The sequence below is a fragment of the Saccoglossus kowalevskii genome, chromosome 17, assembly GCF_978046115.1.
Source record: "Saccoglossus kowalevskii chromosome 17, keSacKowa6.1, whole genome shotgun sequence".
Lineage (NCBI taxonomy): Eukaryota > Metazoa > Hemichordata > Enteropneusta > Harrimaniidae > Saccoglossus > Saccoglossus kowalevskii.
The window spans coordinates 14,716,973-14,732,873 of NC_140657.1; the positions used below are offsets into that span (position 1 = coordinate 14,716,973).

Here is a 15,901-nt window from a genome sequence, read left to right on the forward strand (position 1 = left end):
ATGTTCCACATAAAGTACTAGGCACCTGCAAAGAATGAACAAAATTGGTCCAAAAGATTCTGAAATACGACTCCGCACGCATGGATGGACGGATGGACACACAAACAGAAATGTTCATTGCATACATGGGAAAGTAGGCATGGGTATCATGAAAAACAAAATGGCCACCAGTCAGCCATATTAGTTTGAATCACAGAAAAAATATGACATGCAACTATAACCCAATATGTATGATCATCATACCAACTTTGATCCAATTGGCCTAGTCATCTCTGAGAAGCAGCTTCGGACATGTAAACATGACGATTTATAGAGCTTTTATATAAAAATTGAGCGTCAGCCAGCCAAATTGAATTACAAAAATAATGTTGGTGCAGATGTATCTCTTTGTATACTACCTTTGTACAAAATTTAAACAGAAACGTTCATTGTATTCAAGATAAAGTAGCATGGGTACCATGAAAAACAAGATTGCCGCCAGTAGGCAAATTTGTTTGAATCATCATACCAACTTCGTCCGAACGGGGACTAATAATACTACACATCTTATTCATGCCATGTCAGTCACTTTCAATTGCACCTGTAAAAAAGGAAAATCATGATCAGATATCAGGTCGTCATATTTATCTTAATCTAGATTGAGATTCTATGCTTAAAGTATACTTAATATAATTATGCATTTGGCATTACCGGTATATAGAATTTTATGTGAATGATCAAGAATTAGAAAGAGTATCGTCATACATGTATCTTGGTATAAAACTAAATACCACTGGGAACCTAGATTTAGCACAAGTAGACTTGACAAACCGGGCTCTGAAAGCATTTTTCAAACTGAAGCAGATGCTCTACTCGGAAAAACAAGTTCCCATCAAAATCTATCTGAAAATGTTTGACACTATGATCAAACCATTACTCACATATTGTACAGAAATTTGGACATGTGACATAATAAAACATAGTTGAACTCTGGTGACCTTGCACATTGTTATATAATATAATTCCCTTTATCATAGTTTGTTTCAATATAAATATGCATTGTCATAATTTTGAATACAAACAAGTTTTGGGGTTGAACCAACAGTGGGGAATCAATCTACCGAATGTCCTTAATAGATGTAAATATCTTACAAAAACATTGGTGCCAAATTTGTTTAATTATTTTAAGGGACATAATTTCCAGCTTTATTCAAAGTAATTCAGATATTTTAGTATAAAAACAAATGCCTCATCTCAGAAAAAAAGTGCTGCATTTAGACGTAAATAGATTCATAAAACATGCAAGATAACAGAAAATCTTAGCTGGCTTTTGTCCAAGTATTTGTCTGTCAAAAATTAATGATTCTATCATTCTGTTCTAATAGCTGAAACAAATTCCTGTGAATTTTCATTTGTCGAATAAACTGTTCGTCAAATACAGAATACATATATCTTAGTACAATTTTCTTTTCAAAATGTGGATGCAACGTTTTGCTTTTTATGTATTTTTTATGTATTGTTTTTGATTTGATAACTTTGAAAAAAACAGATTTTCAATAAGTTCAGATCTTGATCAAAGTTTGGCACCCAGTTCATAGCAGTGCTTATATTGATTTTCTGACATCTTGTTTTCTGTAAATATTTTATTGGTAGGTTTGCAAATGTGTATCAGACTGTGCAAAAAATCTCTTCATGAGTTGGTTTTGAAACCCAGTATAGTATTCCCATGAGATTTGGGAGATACATTACCAAGGATATTATTACAAGATAAATGATTTGCTTCATTGAACACATACAACAATGCATATTTCCACTGAGATCAGTGACCTTTGATGTGTATCACCAGTGATCAGTCAAGTGGAAACAGTCAAAATATTTTATCAGATTTTCTCAAGTTTTGCATGATATTTTCATACAGGACATCTGTTGTTCAAACTCAAGAAAGATTTTTAGTATACGACTTCAATAAAGACTATTATTATTACGTAAAACTGACAGATGTTCAACACTGGACAGCTGGAAACATTTTGTTTTTGTGTCGATCAATTTATATTGACAAATGTCGGAAGGAAACACCTGTTAGCTAGTACCACTGATAAGAGTGAGTAGTTCATTGTAGTTCTTGTTTATTATGTAAACAAAGTCAATCTCATTAACCTAGTAATTGTTTATTGCTTTGTATGCACTACATGAACACTTTTGTTTGAGGCAAGTTCTTTCACTGGATGTGCAGAAAGTTGTTAAAAAACTTACCTCTGGTAGCTCATCATCTATCATACTCTCAGATAACTCTTCCATAGCTTAAAAAATCAAAGAAAGCTTAGAAAGAACTCCCATGTGCTGAGAGTATTGGAGACACATTAAATATAATTCGAAATTACTTAGCTGAAAACTAATTATGCAAATCAGAAAATTAATATGACCAGATTTGAGTGTAAAACTAATGAGGTCTGCGCAATGTAACAGAAAATCTATGTCTCCAAGTTTAATTGAAATGTGATTAGAACCAAAAAATTATGAATTATTATGCTTATTAGGGAATTAATATGAACAGATTTTTACCCCAAACTAATTAGGTTTGTACATTGTCCTAGAGCATCTTTATACTAAGTTTCATTGAAATGGAATAATTAGTACCGTGAAAACTCCAAAATTTCGACCCCTCTAAAAATTCGATCGCCTATTTATTTGCCGGGTTTCGGTGTTTTATTTACCTCCAAATTTTCGATTCCACTAAAAATTGCCGACTCATTCTTATTCGAAAATTGCGACCAGTTTTAGTTTTCCCACAAACGAAAAAAAAAAACGATGTGAGCGTTCAAACGGGACCTTCCTCGAAGGCATGAATCCGGGTTTCTGATTGACTGAGAGATTTTTATTTTATTGGTAACGAAAATATATTCTAAATAAACGAAGTTTGAAATAAAAACGAACACAAAAATCTCGGCATGCTGCGTTTCTGAATTGTTGATTATTACTGTACTCAGTAGTGATTATAATAATGTACACAAAATAAATTTGTTGAATGGTTATGAAATACAAATAAAAGTCAACTTAGTTTCATCGTAAGCGAATGATTCCGGTCTCGTATAAACGTTTGATGCTGTAGGATATCCGCCATGTTCTCTTAGGTCAAATAGGTCAAATCGCTAATTAACCAATCAAAAAGCTGGATGATGCCAACGTGTTCAAATTACCATAGCTTATTTAAATATGTTAATGTTATTGAACGCAATGCGGAAGAGATTGGTGTTGTAGTACGATGTTTTGGCTTGGATTTTGATGCGAAAACGGCATGATTTTTTTTAAATAAAAAATTACTTGTTTTTGAAAAATAAACTGGTCATCTGAAGAATAATTTAACATTGTTCACAGTGATAACAGCTCATTCTCGAAAGGAAGCTTACCCGCTCACGCTAGTCACGATAAAAATCATACACGTGTACTCTTGAATAGACAAACGTCAATGACTACGGTAAAACTTAGACTCTATTTTAGGCGGCAGGATTGATTGAAATGTCCGAAAAATGACGCCAAAATACACCTTAAAAGTCCCATTTTATTTTCTTAAATCCTATTTTATTTTTTAATCCAAGGGCGAATTTACGGCAGAATTTGGTCCCTCAAATAAGGGACACGTGAGCTTTGATTCTAACCGGATACATTGCACTGGGTCGGGGAGATAGTTTGCTAAACTTCCATGCATCTTTTGTCCAATGGGTACCTGTACTTCGAACATTCGCAAGTTTTTCTAGGTAGTGCGAGACAGCTTTGTCTTTTGACCTATTAGTTTTGTGCTGACCTCTTCTCCGCGTCTTGATGTTTTGTTTTGCTTGTCATAATACTCACTGATTGATGACTTTGTTTAGATTTTGAGTTACAACTCGGCCACGACCTTTGCTTTTACCGTGAAACATGAGGAAGTTTACGTCAATTGACGGACATTGCATTTTTTAAAAACTAATGAAGCACACTGTCTATCATCCCCATTTTTTCATTTGCTGATTTCTATTCTGAAAAATTCGACCGTCCGAAAATGCACCTTAATTTTGACTCTAAAAACACGTCACATATCTAACACCAATTATTTAAAACCGGTCGAAATTTTGGAGTTTTTACGGTACTTTAGATATCAGTGTGAAAGCTTAAAATTGGTTAATTATGCAAATTAGGTAATTAATATGTACAGATTTTAACCCGCAATTATTCAGGTCTGTCTATTGTCCTACAGCATCCATGTACATTCATTGATATGTGATGTATAGTACCTGAGATATCAGTGTGAAAGTTGGTTAATTATGCAAATTAGGTGATTAATATGCACAAATATTTACCGGAAACTAATTGGGTCTGCATAATTCTAGATTCATTGAAATGTGATGATTAGTACTTTAGATATCAGTAGAAAAGCTGAAAATTAATTATGCAAATTAGGTAATTAATATGCACAATTATTTACCCTAAAACTAATCAGGTCTCTGCATAGTCCTAAAGGATCTATGTACCAAGTTTCATTGAAATGCGATGATTAGTACTTGAGATACCCGTGGAAAAGCTGAAAATTAACTAATTATGCAAATTAGGTGATTAATATGCACAAATATTTATCGAAAACAATCAATCTCTGCATAGTCCTTGAGTATGTAAGTACCAAGTTTCATTGAAATGTAATGCTAACTACTTATATCAAATGCTGAAAATTAATTAATTATGCAAATTAGGTAATTAATATGTACTGATATTACCATAAAAACTATCAGGTCTGTGCAGTGTCGTATGACATCTATGTACCAAGTTTCATTGAAATGTGATGATTAGTACTTGAGATATCAGTGGAAAAACCGAAAATTGACTAATCATTATGCAAATTAGGTAATTAGTGTCCACGGATTATTACCAAAAACTAATCAAACCTAGCATTAGTTCAGAGCATCTATGTACCAAGTTTCATCAAAATCCAATGAGTGGTTGTTTAGATATCAGTGGAACAGTCATGGAACCACTAAAAAATAGCTAATTATCATGCAAATTAGGTAATTAATATGCACGGATTTTTACCAAAAATTAATCAAATCTGCGCATATGTTCAGAGCATCTATGTACCAAGTTTCATCAAAATCCAATGAGTGGTTCTTTAGATATCAGTGGAACAGTCATAGAACAGCTAAAAAATAGCTAATTATCATGCAAATTAGGTAATTAACGAGCATGGATTTTTACCAAAACCTAATCAAATCTGCGCATTGGCCCAGAGCATCTATGCACCAAGTTTCATCAAAAACCGATGTATGGTTCTTGAGATAGCAGTGGAACAGTCGGACACACATACACACACACACACATACACACATACACACATACACACACACATACAGACACACTAACTGCAAAGACTCCCATTTTGTGCTTCGCACATGGGAGTCAAAAATACATTTCATAATCAATTGTAACGCTACATATGATTTTTCACCGTATATACTCAAACTATGATGTATGGCAATTTAGACTTTTTGATCGAATTTGTATTGGTAATATACTATCTTAATACAGTGAACAATTTTGAATCAAAAATGATATAATATCCTAATTGTGCACAAATAAGAGTTATGGGCATGTAGCATCATATAAGTTCAAATATGGCAAAAAAAAAAGAATAAATAAATCTATATATCCCAGTTTCAGACTTAGTCCAAGATGTAAAGATGCTTAACGTAGAACCAATCCACAAGACATGTCATCAACAATAGATGTGAACAGTAGGCTGAGGACCCCATATATCAATCATTTATGTGTAACATTCCTATCAATGGGCAAGGGTACTAAAAATAACAAATGTCAAAAGAACAATGGACAGGCAACTGCTGAAAAGTCAGCAGCATATTTGGAACAGCTTTTAAGACAGTTTTAAAACAGATTATCAGTTGGAAGATGATTTTTGCAGAGAAAATAAACTGAAAACGAGATTGTACACATGTGCTTTGCGCAGTAAATATGGCTGTGACCGTTTTCCAACCCCCAAACAATAGAAAATATTATGCTATAGCCAAACATAATTTGCATATTCATTGTACTAGCTTAGGCAGAATGGTGTGCACATTTTGGAGGCTGATACGAGTTAGTTGAAGGATGATGGCACTTTTAATTGTGGGAGTCTTTTTTTATGACAAGCAATGTACTGCAAACTGTGCATGTTTGGAATATTCAAAATCTGTCCTACATTATGGTTTGTTGACCTCAGGTAACGCAATATACACAAGCACACAAACAATAAATGTGTAAATAGTATCAATTCTGGAATTGGATTTTGATGTATTCCCATTCATAACAAATGACTACAAATAAAACTCAACCTACCAGGCAGATTTAAATAAGCACAATAGTCAGAGCAAACATGTTCCTTCGAAAAACCAACAATCGCAACCCTTGAAATATTATCCATACCAAATAACCTGTAATATATGTAAAACTTTAGCAGGGAAAATAATTATGTTTACATAAAAAAATGGAGTGTGTCAATAGTAACTGGTTAGACAACTGTATTCCATATTTATGATATTTTAGTTTAGTTAAAACGCTAAACATGCTAAACAATTATAATTCATCTGTTACTATGCTGAATCCATAAACAGCTTTGAACTAATTTAATGAAACATAGTAACACAAACTATGATTAGTAGAATTTAAACTATTCTGTACACTGTGTATGCAGTGTATAAGACTGATTAATGAAATACAGAAACCAATCAATATTTATGCTATTTTTCAAAGGTGATGAAAGTAAAATTCATATTTAAAAGTACCTTAGAAATGCTTCTTTGTACTGGAAATAAACTGACTGCCCTGGACTGTTGGGTATTTTTCACCCACACTAGACTAAAAAGATTAATAGGACAAAAGAAAAAAAGGAAAGATACCAACAATTCTAACACAAATTTAATAATAATTTAATATACTTTCTACATTTAATTACACAAGAAAGGTTAATAAGGCTACAATACTTACAAATCATGTGTTTCACTGTCAACTAAATCCCAAGTAGCAACAGCAACATCAGTTAAGGTATAGCCAACACCTGCAAAATTGTATGTCATTAATAAGACCATTATTGAACTATAGTATGATAGACAAAAGTACTCTAGAACTTGATATATAGTAGAAAATATTTGGCAATATTTTGCATTTGTAGTCCTACGTAACTATACAAAATAGCTAATCATTTACTCCACAACTTACTCATCATCATTACTACATGTACCATTGTCAATAATTAGTCTACAACACAAACCAAAGTTCATGAGACAGTATCCAATTGGTCAATAATCGCATTCTACATTCATAGAAATGGGGGAAATATACATGTATACTTTAGATCCCAATACAAAATCAAAACAAGCCTTTTCTTTAAAAGGTAATTATAACAAGTCATTGAAAATGACACAGTCCCCGTTAAGTTCTCTTTGTGCTCGTCATATTAAAGTGGAGGGGTGGTCGCGAGCGTGTCCTTGAAACTTGAGTTCCAAGTGGCGTATACAACAGATTGTTTATTTACATCAAAACACTTGTTTCGTGTCATAGTAATATAGCCAAAATAAAAACAGCCGTTATTCAGCCACCTTTGATCTGATTATGAAACACACTGATATGTATGATGTATGTGCCAAATACGAATGAAAATGGTACATAAATTGTGGAGATATAGTAGTAAGGCCAAAAAGTCAGATGGCTGTCAATCAGCCATCCTTGACCAGATTTTGAAACAAATTGTCATGGACATACATCCTAACATGTATAAAGTACATGTATGTGCCAAATTTGAATGAAAACTGACAGAGCACGTCCAAGATACCGCATAAAAAAACAAAAACAAGATGCCTGCCAGTTGACCATCTTTGATCCAATTGCGAAATAAATCGTCATGGACATGTATCCTAACATGTATAATCTATGTACCAAGTTTGAATGAAAACTGGCAAAGCATGTCCAAAATACAACATTTTCAAAAAACAAGATGGCTGCCAGTCGGCCATTTTAAATCAAATCGCTAAACCACTGCATGTGCATATGTCCCACATAAAGTACTAGGCACATGCAAAGAATGAACGGAATCGGTCCAAGGGATTCTGAGATATGACTCCGGACGGACACACAGACGCACGGACGGACGGAGACCGAATTATAAGTCCCCGTTTTTGGACTTCGTCCGAACGGGGACTAATAACCTACAAACTTTATATATCTGTGGTAAATAATTCCAAAGAAGTCCCACTCAAAGTTTGCATTTATCTACCAAAAATACCAGGATATTCATAAACATTTAAAATATTTACCTTGTAAGTCCATTAGTAATAGTCTCCCATTGTATTTTGCATATGCCCAATGAACAAAAGCAGCCATCTTGTCAACCATATCAAATGGAAGCAAATTGTTGATCATTCCATTATTGTTTAGATATTTGATGAATTTTCCAGGAATAAATTCTTCAAGTGTGTAATATACAATGTCATCATCAACTTTTAGCAGATAACATGGGACAACACTGTAAGGACAAGATGTACACAATAAACATGAAAAATGTGCGCTTACATACAAGCTCCACTGTCCTATAGAGCTTTGCAGTAACCATGTCAAGTAATAGACAATCCCAAGATAAGATACAGGTCACCCTCAAGAAAATAGTTTGATTGTGACTGTTGAAGACATGCCCACCAACAACAACAACACATTTACATCATAATTATCCAATGGACATGCATATATACTGTAATCGAATCAGCAAAAAATGGTGGTGTAGATGTACTTCTTGCTATTCTATTATTGTTCAAGGATTTAATAAACAGTAATTGTATTTAGGAGTTTTAATAGATGGGTCAATGACATCCAATTCTGAACACACTTGCGGGTGACCACATGAATAGACCTGACCCAAAGATTGTCTCATTTTAAGATGTGTCAAAACAGAAACTAATCAAAGAAGCATAAGCATAAGTATTTACCAAAAACATGACGAATACTCTATAAAAGTGTCATTAAAATCCAATTAGTGGTTCTTTATATATCAGTGGAACATTCATGGAAAAAATTAACTAATTATGCAAATTTGGTAATTAATATCCACAATTATTTACCCTAAAACTAATCAGGTCTCTGCATAGTCCTAGTGGATCTGTGTAGCAAGTCTCATTGAAATATGATGATCAGTACTTGAGTTATCAGGCGAAAAGCTGAAAATTAACTAATTATGCTAATAAGGTGATTAATATGCACAAATATTTACCCCCAAACTAATCAGGTCTCTGCACAGTCCTTAAGTAACTATGTACCAAATGAAATGTGATGATTACTACTTGAGATATCAGTGGAAAATCCAAAAATTGATTAATCATTATGCAAATTAGGTAATTAATATTGCAGATTTTTACCCAAAACTAATCACATCTGCGCATTAGTTCAGAGCATCTATGTGCCAAGTTTCATCAAAATCCAATGAGTGGTTCTTTAGATATCAGTGGAACAATCATGGAACAGCTAAAAATCAGCTAATTATCATGCAAATTAGGTAATTCATATGCATGGATTTTTACCAAAACCTAATCAAATCTGCACAGTGGCCCAGAGCATCTATGCATCAAGTTTCATTAAAAATCAATGTATGGTTCTTGAGATATCAGTGGAACAGACAGACACAGACAGACACAGACACAGACACAGACAGGCAGGCAGGCAGGCAGGCAGGCAGGCAGGCAGGCAGGCAGACAGGCAGACAGACAGACAGACAGACAGACACACGAACTGCAAAGACTCCCTTTTTTGTGCTTTGCACACAGGAGTCAAAAATACTAGTTGAACTGAGATTAACTTGAACTAACCATGGAGTTTCGCCATATTCCGGTGGTACATTTTTCTTAAAAACTTTGCAGAGCATATTTCCAAGCATTTGAGTCTGGACTTCCTGAAAAAATAAAAATACATTAAATTAATTGGTAAATAGTTATTAAAATCTGTTAGTTATTTGTATATTAAAGATTTAGAGATACAGTCAAACCTGTGTTAACGGCCACCTGGATATAGCGGCCACCTGCCTATAGCGGTCACAACCGAACAGTCCCTACGAATTTTACATGTAAAGTACCCTGTTTACAGCGGCCACCTGCCTAACGCGGCCAACGGCCACGCTTCAGCGGCCGCAGTGATCAGTTGAACTGCATATAACGGACATAGTTCCCGGATGTCTTGCAGACTACTGCCTTCCACCTCAGACAACTAACAAGCTCACAAAGGACAAAGTTAGCACGTTTTCACACCTTTCAACCGATGGCTTCGGCAATTATGTTTTATTCTTGTTTATAATTTAGTTTACCACGGCAAGCACACCGTACCGATGGCTATGGAACGCCAAAAACATAATTACGAATTTGAAAGTGTCTTGATAAAAAAAACATGCTGTCATTAATGTTTTGTTGAAATATGTATACATTGGAATAACTTACAATTTTGTTCAATTAATGAATCGAGCAATCACAACGACGACGACCCGCAAAAGTTGTGTGAGTCGCCGGGACACAGTCACGGTCCCTATGCATGTGGCTGGGGTGAATCGGAATGCCGACGGTAAATCCCCGATCGAATTGATTACCAACAAAAAAACATAACAGCTCACTTGTTATTTAGTATCGATATTTATTCACTTTGAACTCCTATAAATACCGATAAATACGCATGTAACTGGAACTGATAGCAAAAGTAAAAAAATCAACGCAACGGCCATGCCTGTTTATCCATCCAAATAAATTATGCTAATTTCCCTTGCGCATGTGCGTTCTTGTTCTTCCGGGGTTATGATAACTCGGGTCAAAAAGTAGAGTCGTTTTCTTTAGCCCTGCGTTAGTGTCACTGCGAGGGAATGTGTGTGCAGTATCGTCTCGTTGTCTAAACTAAATTCGTTCAACAATTTTTTTTCGGTCGCTACTGCCTCGGTACATGTAACAATAGATGCTTTTAACAATGATGTTAAATTGACCCCAGTTCGCCGGCCCATTATTACCTCCATGGCCGGCCAAAGCCGCCAGGCATATTTCACATGTTTCTATTGTTGCACCAGTACAATAACATGGAAGTCGCACAGATTTCGATTGCGCAAAGTAATGTTTTGATTAGGGATCAACCATTTCGTAAGTGAGGTAGGTCGAGAAGATTTTTGAAAAAAAATGAACGAAATGTTAAGGGAATTGTGATTTGGGAGGAAACTTTCAAGTTGTCACGTACATGTAACTGGAAGGATACAATAGATAAGTGTTCTTTCCGTATACGTAACGTTGTAGGGATCAATAAAGCATTGCTAACTGTCCCTCTTCCTTCTCCTTGAAAGAATTTGCTATAGCCCAGAAACATTCCGATTTATTAGAACAGTTACCAGACACAATAGATATTTAAAGAAACAAAGAAATTCAGAATAGCTAAGCAAAGCAAACTGAGTGATTTCTTTAGTAGGAAATGAGACTCAAACTGCTGCTGAACATGAACTTTACTGTACAAATCTTCAAATAATTTTCATACTACTCATTATTGTTCAATGATAGATTTTAGTTTACATAATACAATTTAAAATCAACATTTTTATTTGTAATAAAGTGTTAGGATACTGTGTACAGTAGTGTAATAGTGTGTCAAATGGGGTTGCGAGATCCGTTTTAATACATTCAGTGCCTAATTAATATTCATGAATAAATTAGTGAACCTGTATAGAAAGGCCACCTGTCTATAAAGGCCAAAATTTCAAAGTCCCTTGGGTGGCCGCTATAGACAGGTTTGACTGTAGTGGAATTTTGTTTTTATCTATTTTCATTCTTGAAGAATGATGTATCAATGTTACACTACTAAATGTAAATTACATTCCTCAAATCTCAAATATTGACTAGATTTTTTTCTCCTCATATTTTCTGGATATTAGTTGCATTGGATAAAGATTCAAGCCTGATAGTGTTATTCATATTAGTATTGAGTTTCTACATGCTCCATATTATAACAATAAAAGGAAATTTTTTTTTTCACTGAAGAGAGGAAAGTATCAAATTTTAATAACATTACTGAAAATTCTCAAATCAACCAGCGATTGTACCATTTGTCAACATTGGCACACAGAAACAAAGACATGTACAGATATTGGAATGACTAGTGTAAATATGTAAATAGACTAAAATTAAATGATCAGTATGTATTTTGGTCTGTAAATTTATGAATAAAAAAAATAATATCTAGAAAGTGCATGCTTCAACCATTATAGAAATTTGATTAAAAATGCTAAAAACTGATTAATAATTATATTTTAAATATAATGAAACTCCATACTTATAAAAGAACGTAAACATTAAGTATGAACATGCATTTACGCCCTTACTCTTTTTGCCATTATAAATCTGACATCTTTAAAACTCTTTCCTTGTTCCTGGTAAAAGCTTTCATACACAGCTTGAATGCGATCATCGAAATGATGCTTCAGGACATAATTGCCTGATTTCAGGTAATCATTTTCTAATATATGACAGTTGTATGCCTCTCGCATACCTCCTTTACCAAGTAACTTTCCTTTGCGGAATGAAATTGTGTGTGGTATATCATCCCAGTTACATGCACCAGATGAACTGTATTTAAAACAAAGTAGCTGTTCTTTTGTGATTGGCCTAACCACACAGAATGAAAAACAAACTCATTTTAAAAGTGGTATTTCATGTATTGGTGGTTTTATGATAATTTCCAAAATGCTTGAAGATGTAAAATTTGATGTCCACTTAGTTAACCAACCAATCTTGTTTATACTTTATTGGAAGGTACACATGTCAGGCAATCTGACTGCAATTGATTAGCACAATGTGTTAAAAATCATAATCAGTAAATAAACCTGAAATGTTACCCAATACCAACTCATTACCCATGGTTTTATTATTACATGCAACATCAAGGATGCATTTGACGTGATTGGGACTATGATGACATGACATTATGCATTAACAAATTAGAGCTACTTGAGAAATGTTAATTCAGGCAATAACTTACCAGACTCCAAAGCAGTACAAGCCATACTTTGACCAAATCTTAGTAATGTCGCCACACTAACTGAAGACATCCCTCCTTGTTCCAATCCCTTCTTGTTTTGTGCATTCAGAAAAATTGATGATTCTAGAAATAAGGAAAGCAACATTGATAAATAAAAAACAATAAATAAGTACTAAAAAACAATGATATTAAAACTGCCTTACAGATAGTAATTTATAGAAACATCAGTTGGATAAAACGGCAATATCATCAGTAATTCAGTGTTCCTTTTACCAAATACAGAGGTGTCACCAGGTCAAAAGTAGTAATACTTTAAGGACAAGGTATATGACAAATTTTCTACCGTATATATATTCGCTTCTAATTGACAAATATGGTGATATCCTCTTATGAGGTACCTTTGATTTCAATTTGCACTTACCAGAAGTTGACTGCCTACCACTGACCTCCACCTGCAAGAATATACAAGATTATAATTTACATAATAATTAACTGATTTTCAGGATGCTCTGGGTTGTTTCACCAGAGTATATTTAAATGCAATTTGGTACTCAGACGATTTAGAAAAATGTGCAGACAAGGTGTTTTAGTGCAAATGCATGTACATGCAAATAATTTCTTAATGATTAGGTAACTATTATTATGTCTTGGGCTGTTCCTCACTATCTTAAGAAGAGCTCATCACAACTCAATGAAATTAAATACATGCAGAGGTGTTGAAGTGAAGTGAAGTGAAGGTACTTTATGTTTTGATGCGAACTAACATCTTAATTGTCTTTTGTTTATGGTCGACTCATAAACGCGTCTATGAACACAGGTTACCTTGTTGGTAATATCCTGTACTTTGTTTGGCATATTAATTTAAATAATTAAATAAAACTTTGCTACTTTTTGTTCCAGCCTGTTTTTCCATGATCTCATCAGCTTTTAACCTGTTACGTAAGCTAATTTACTGTTATATAGCTACTTTTTAATAACCAAAAATAGGTTACACACCTTGGCCTTTGCTGACTTCACTTTTGCCACATCTGCCAAATGTTTCAGTTGACTAGAAGCTGTGAATAACAATGTATTCTATTACACTGATAAACATGCATGTATTTTGAAGCATACTCCAACAAACAAGCTAACACTGCATGTACATTTATAATTGGAATAAAGAACTCTGCACTGCCTATTATTGCATGGTAACAGGGCACGGATATTCATTGAAATATTGAGCTTGACTGTATCTCAGTATCTCATCCATTATTGTCCAAGACAATGTGTAAATAGTGAAGACTCCTATAACTGTTCTAATATATTCATCTAATATGCATAAAAAATACTCACCACTATGGCTACTTGGAATACTGCTAATACTATTGTGCATAGATAGGTCAGAAAGTAGACTTCTATAACAAAAAAATACTGCATAAATATTGTATTGTATTGTAAGTTAATTTGCCATCATGAAAATAAACATATGGTTGTTAAAAACAGTCATTGAAAGATGCAGCATTTGCATCATATCACAATTTGTATCTGAATTAGATTAGTCAGCCATTTCGGATTATTTATATAAATGATGGGACAAAAACAGTAAAAAAAACAGACAAAAACAGTAGAACAAGTCTATACATGAAATTATTTTGGTTTTACTGTGTTTTAAAAACTAATCAGAAAGAGTTTAGCACTAATGGGAACAACCTACTTTGGTTCACTAGATAGAGCATCACTATCAGCATCACCATCTTCATCCTCAAAATCCTGTAAATTTAAAAGGATTTAGCAAATATTACATATTGCCTGGTGACTTTTTTTCCCCACCAGTAATTTTGATATCTTTGTAAGCTTTTATCAGGAAATGAGCGCATGTGTTTCAAATATATTATACACAAAAAATGTTTTAATTAACAAGGCAAATTCATTTGCACAAATAATTTAATTAGCTACTGAGTGTAATTCTGGTACAGGCCTAATACATCAAATTTGTATTATCTTTCCCAAAATGGAGAGCTATACATGTAGGTATTGAAATTGCTTTGTTATTGTCTTTGTCTTTGGAATAGGCACTTGGTTGTTACCAAGATGAGGCAAATAATTTTAATTTGATTTTTCTCATACTTAAGTAGCTATGGTGTAAATATCTAATGGAATAATGACCATGTATGATGACCTGATATTTTGGTCATATATCTTGAAAGACAACAAAATAGCACCAGTTGCATGTTCTTATCTGCAAACTGTTGCAGATAAGGACATGCAACTGGTGCTATTACAGACAGACAGACAGACACACACACACACACACACACACACACACAGAATACTAACTGCAAAGACTCCCATTGTGTGCGTCACAAAAATGAGTCAAAAAACACCAAAAAAAATGTTCAACATTACCCAAGATGACTTGATAGATTATTGTAGGAAACTACCGGGTAAGTGTGAAACTCCCTGTTCAAAGACACATTCGTTTGAATGATCCACTGGGATTATTGTAACCACAAACAATTTACAACAGATATGATGATGACAATTCCACTAAATTCTATTTAATCATAATCCATGATCACAAAAGAGTTTAAACTTGTTACTGTCAGAACAAGAGTACTGCCTAATACTTTATTTCCTTCATCCATTATACAGCTATCATAAGAGGTAAACTTCTTACAAAATTAACCATAATATTTTTTTCCAAAGGATATATTAACACTCACAAATCACACACCATCCTTCACTGTACCGGTATTTATACCATTCATACATTATACTAGAGTGCTACAGACGATCAGCAAACTATCAGTAAAAAAGTTTGAACAATACTAGGTACATCAAAATTCTTTGAGAATTATAGGAGAAAATTAATACTACTTGCCTGAGGACATTT

The 15,901-nt window shown here is 33.8% G+C and overlaps 1 protein-coding gene and 1 long non-coding RNA gene across 2 annotated transcripts; both read right to left on the reverse strand.

Moving 5' to 3' along the window:
- Nucleotides 1-245: 245 nt before the first annotated feature.
- On the reverse strand, nt 246-13,145 carry LOC146732674 (myosin heavy chain kinase B-like). The gene is made up of 7 exons (XM_085492160.1): nt 13,030-13,145; nt 9,846-9,928; nt 8,307-8,515; nt 6,982-7,051; nt 6,334-6,428; nt 2,233-2,279; nt 246-580 (listed from the first exon to the last, which is right to left on the reverse strand). The coding sequence occupies exons 2-7, from the start codon at nt 9,911-9,913 to the stop codon at nt 551-553; spliced, it is 519 nt and encodes a 172-aa protein (XP_085348286.1). The 5' UTR covers nt 9,914-9,928; nt 13,030-13,145; the 3' UTR covers nt 246-550.
- An 809-nt stretch (nt 13,146-13,954) lies between these two features.
- On the reverse strand, nt 13,955-14,778 carry LOC146732675 (uncharacterized). The gene is made up of 3 exons (XR_014926851.1): nt 14,723-14,778; nt 14,362-14,423; nt 13,955-14,084 (listed from the first exon to the last, which is right to left on the reverse strand). It is a non-coding gene; the product is annotated as an uncharacterized LOC146732675 (long non-coding RNA).
- Nucleotides 14,779-15,901: the final 1,123 nt, after the last annotated feature.

Bases quoted from the DNA above. Each gene is read 5' to 3' on its own strand.
- LOC146732674 (XM_085492160.1), bottom strand. From the start codon at position 9,913: ATGCTTGGAAATATGCTCTGCAAAGTTTTTAAGAAAAATGTACCACCG. The intron at 8,516-9,845 runs GTTAGTTCAAGT...TTGTCCTTACAG, and splicing joins GAATATGGCGAAACTCCATG to TGTTGTCCCATGTTATCTGC. The intron at 581-2,232 runs GTAAGTTTTTTA...CCTTTTTTACAG, and splicing joins TAGATGATGAGCTACCAGAG to GTGCAATTGAAAGTGACTGA.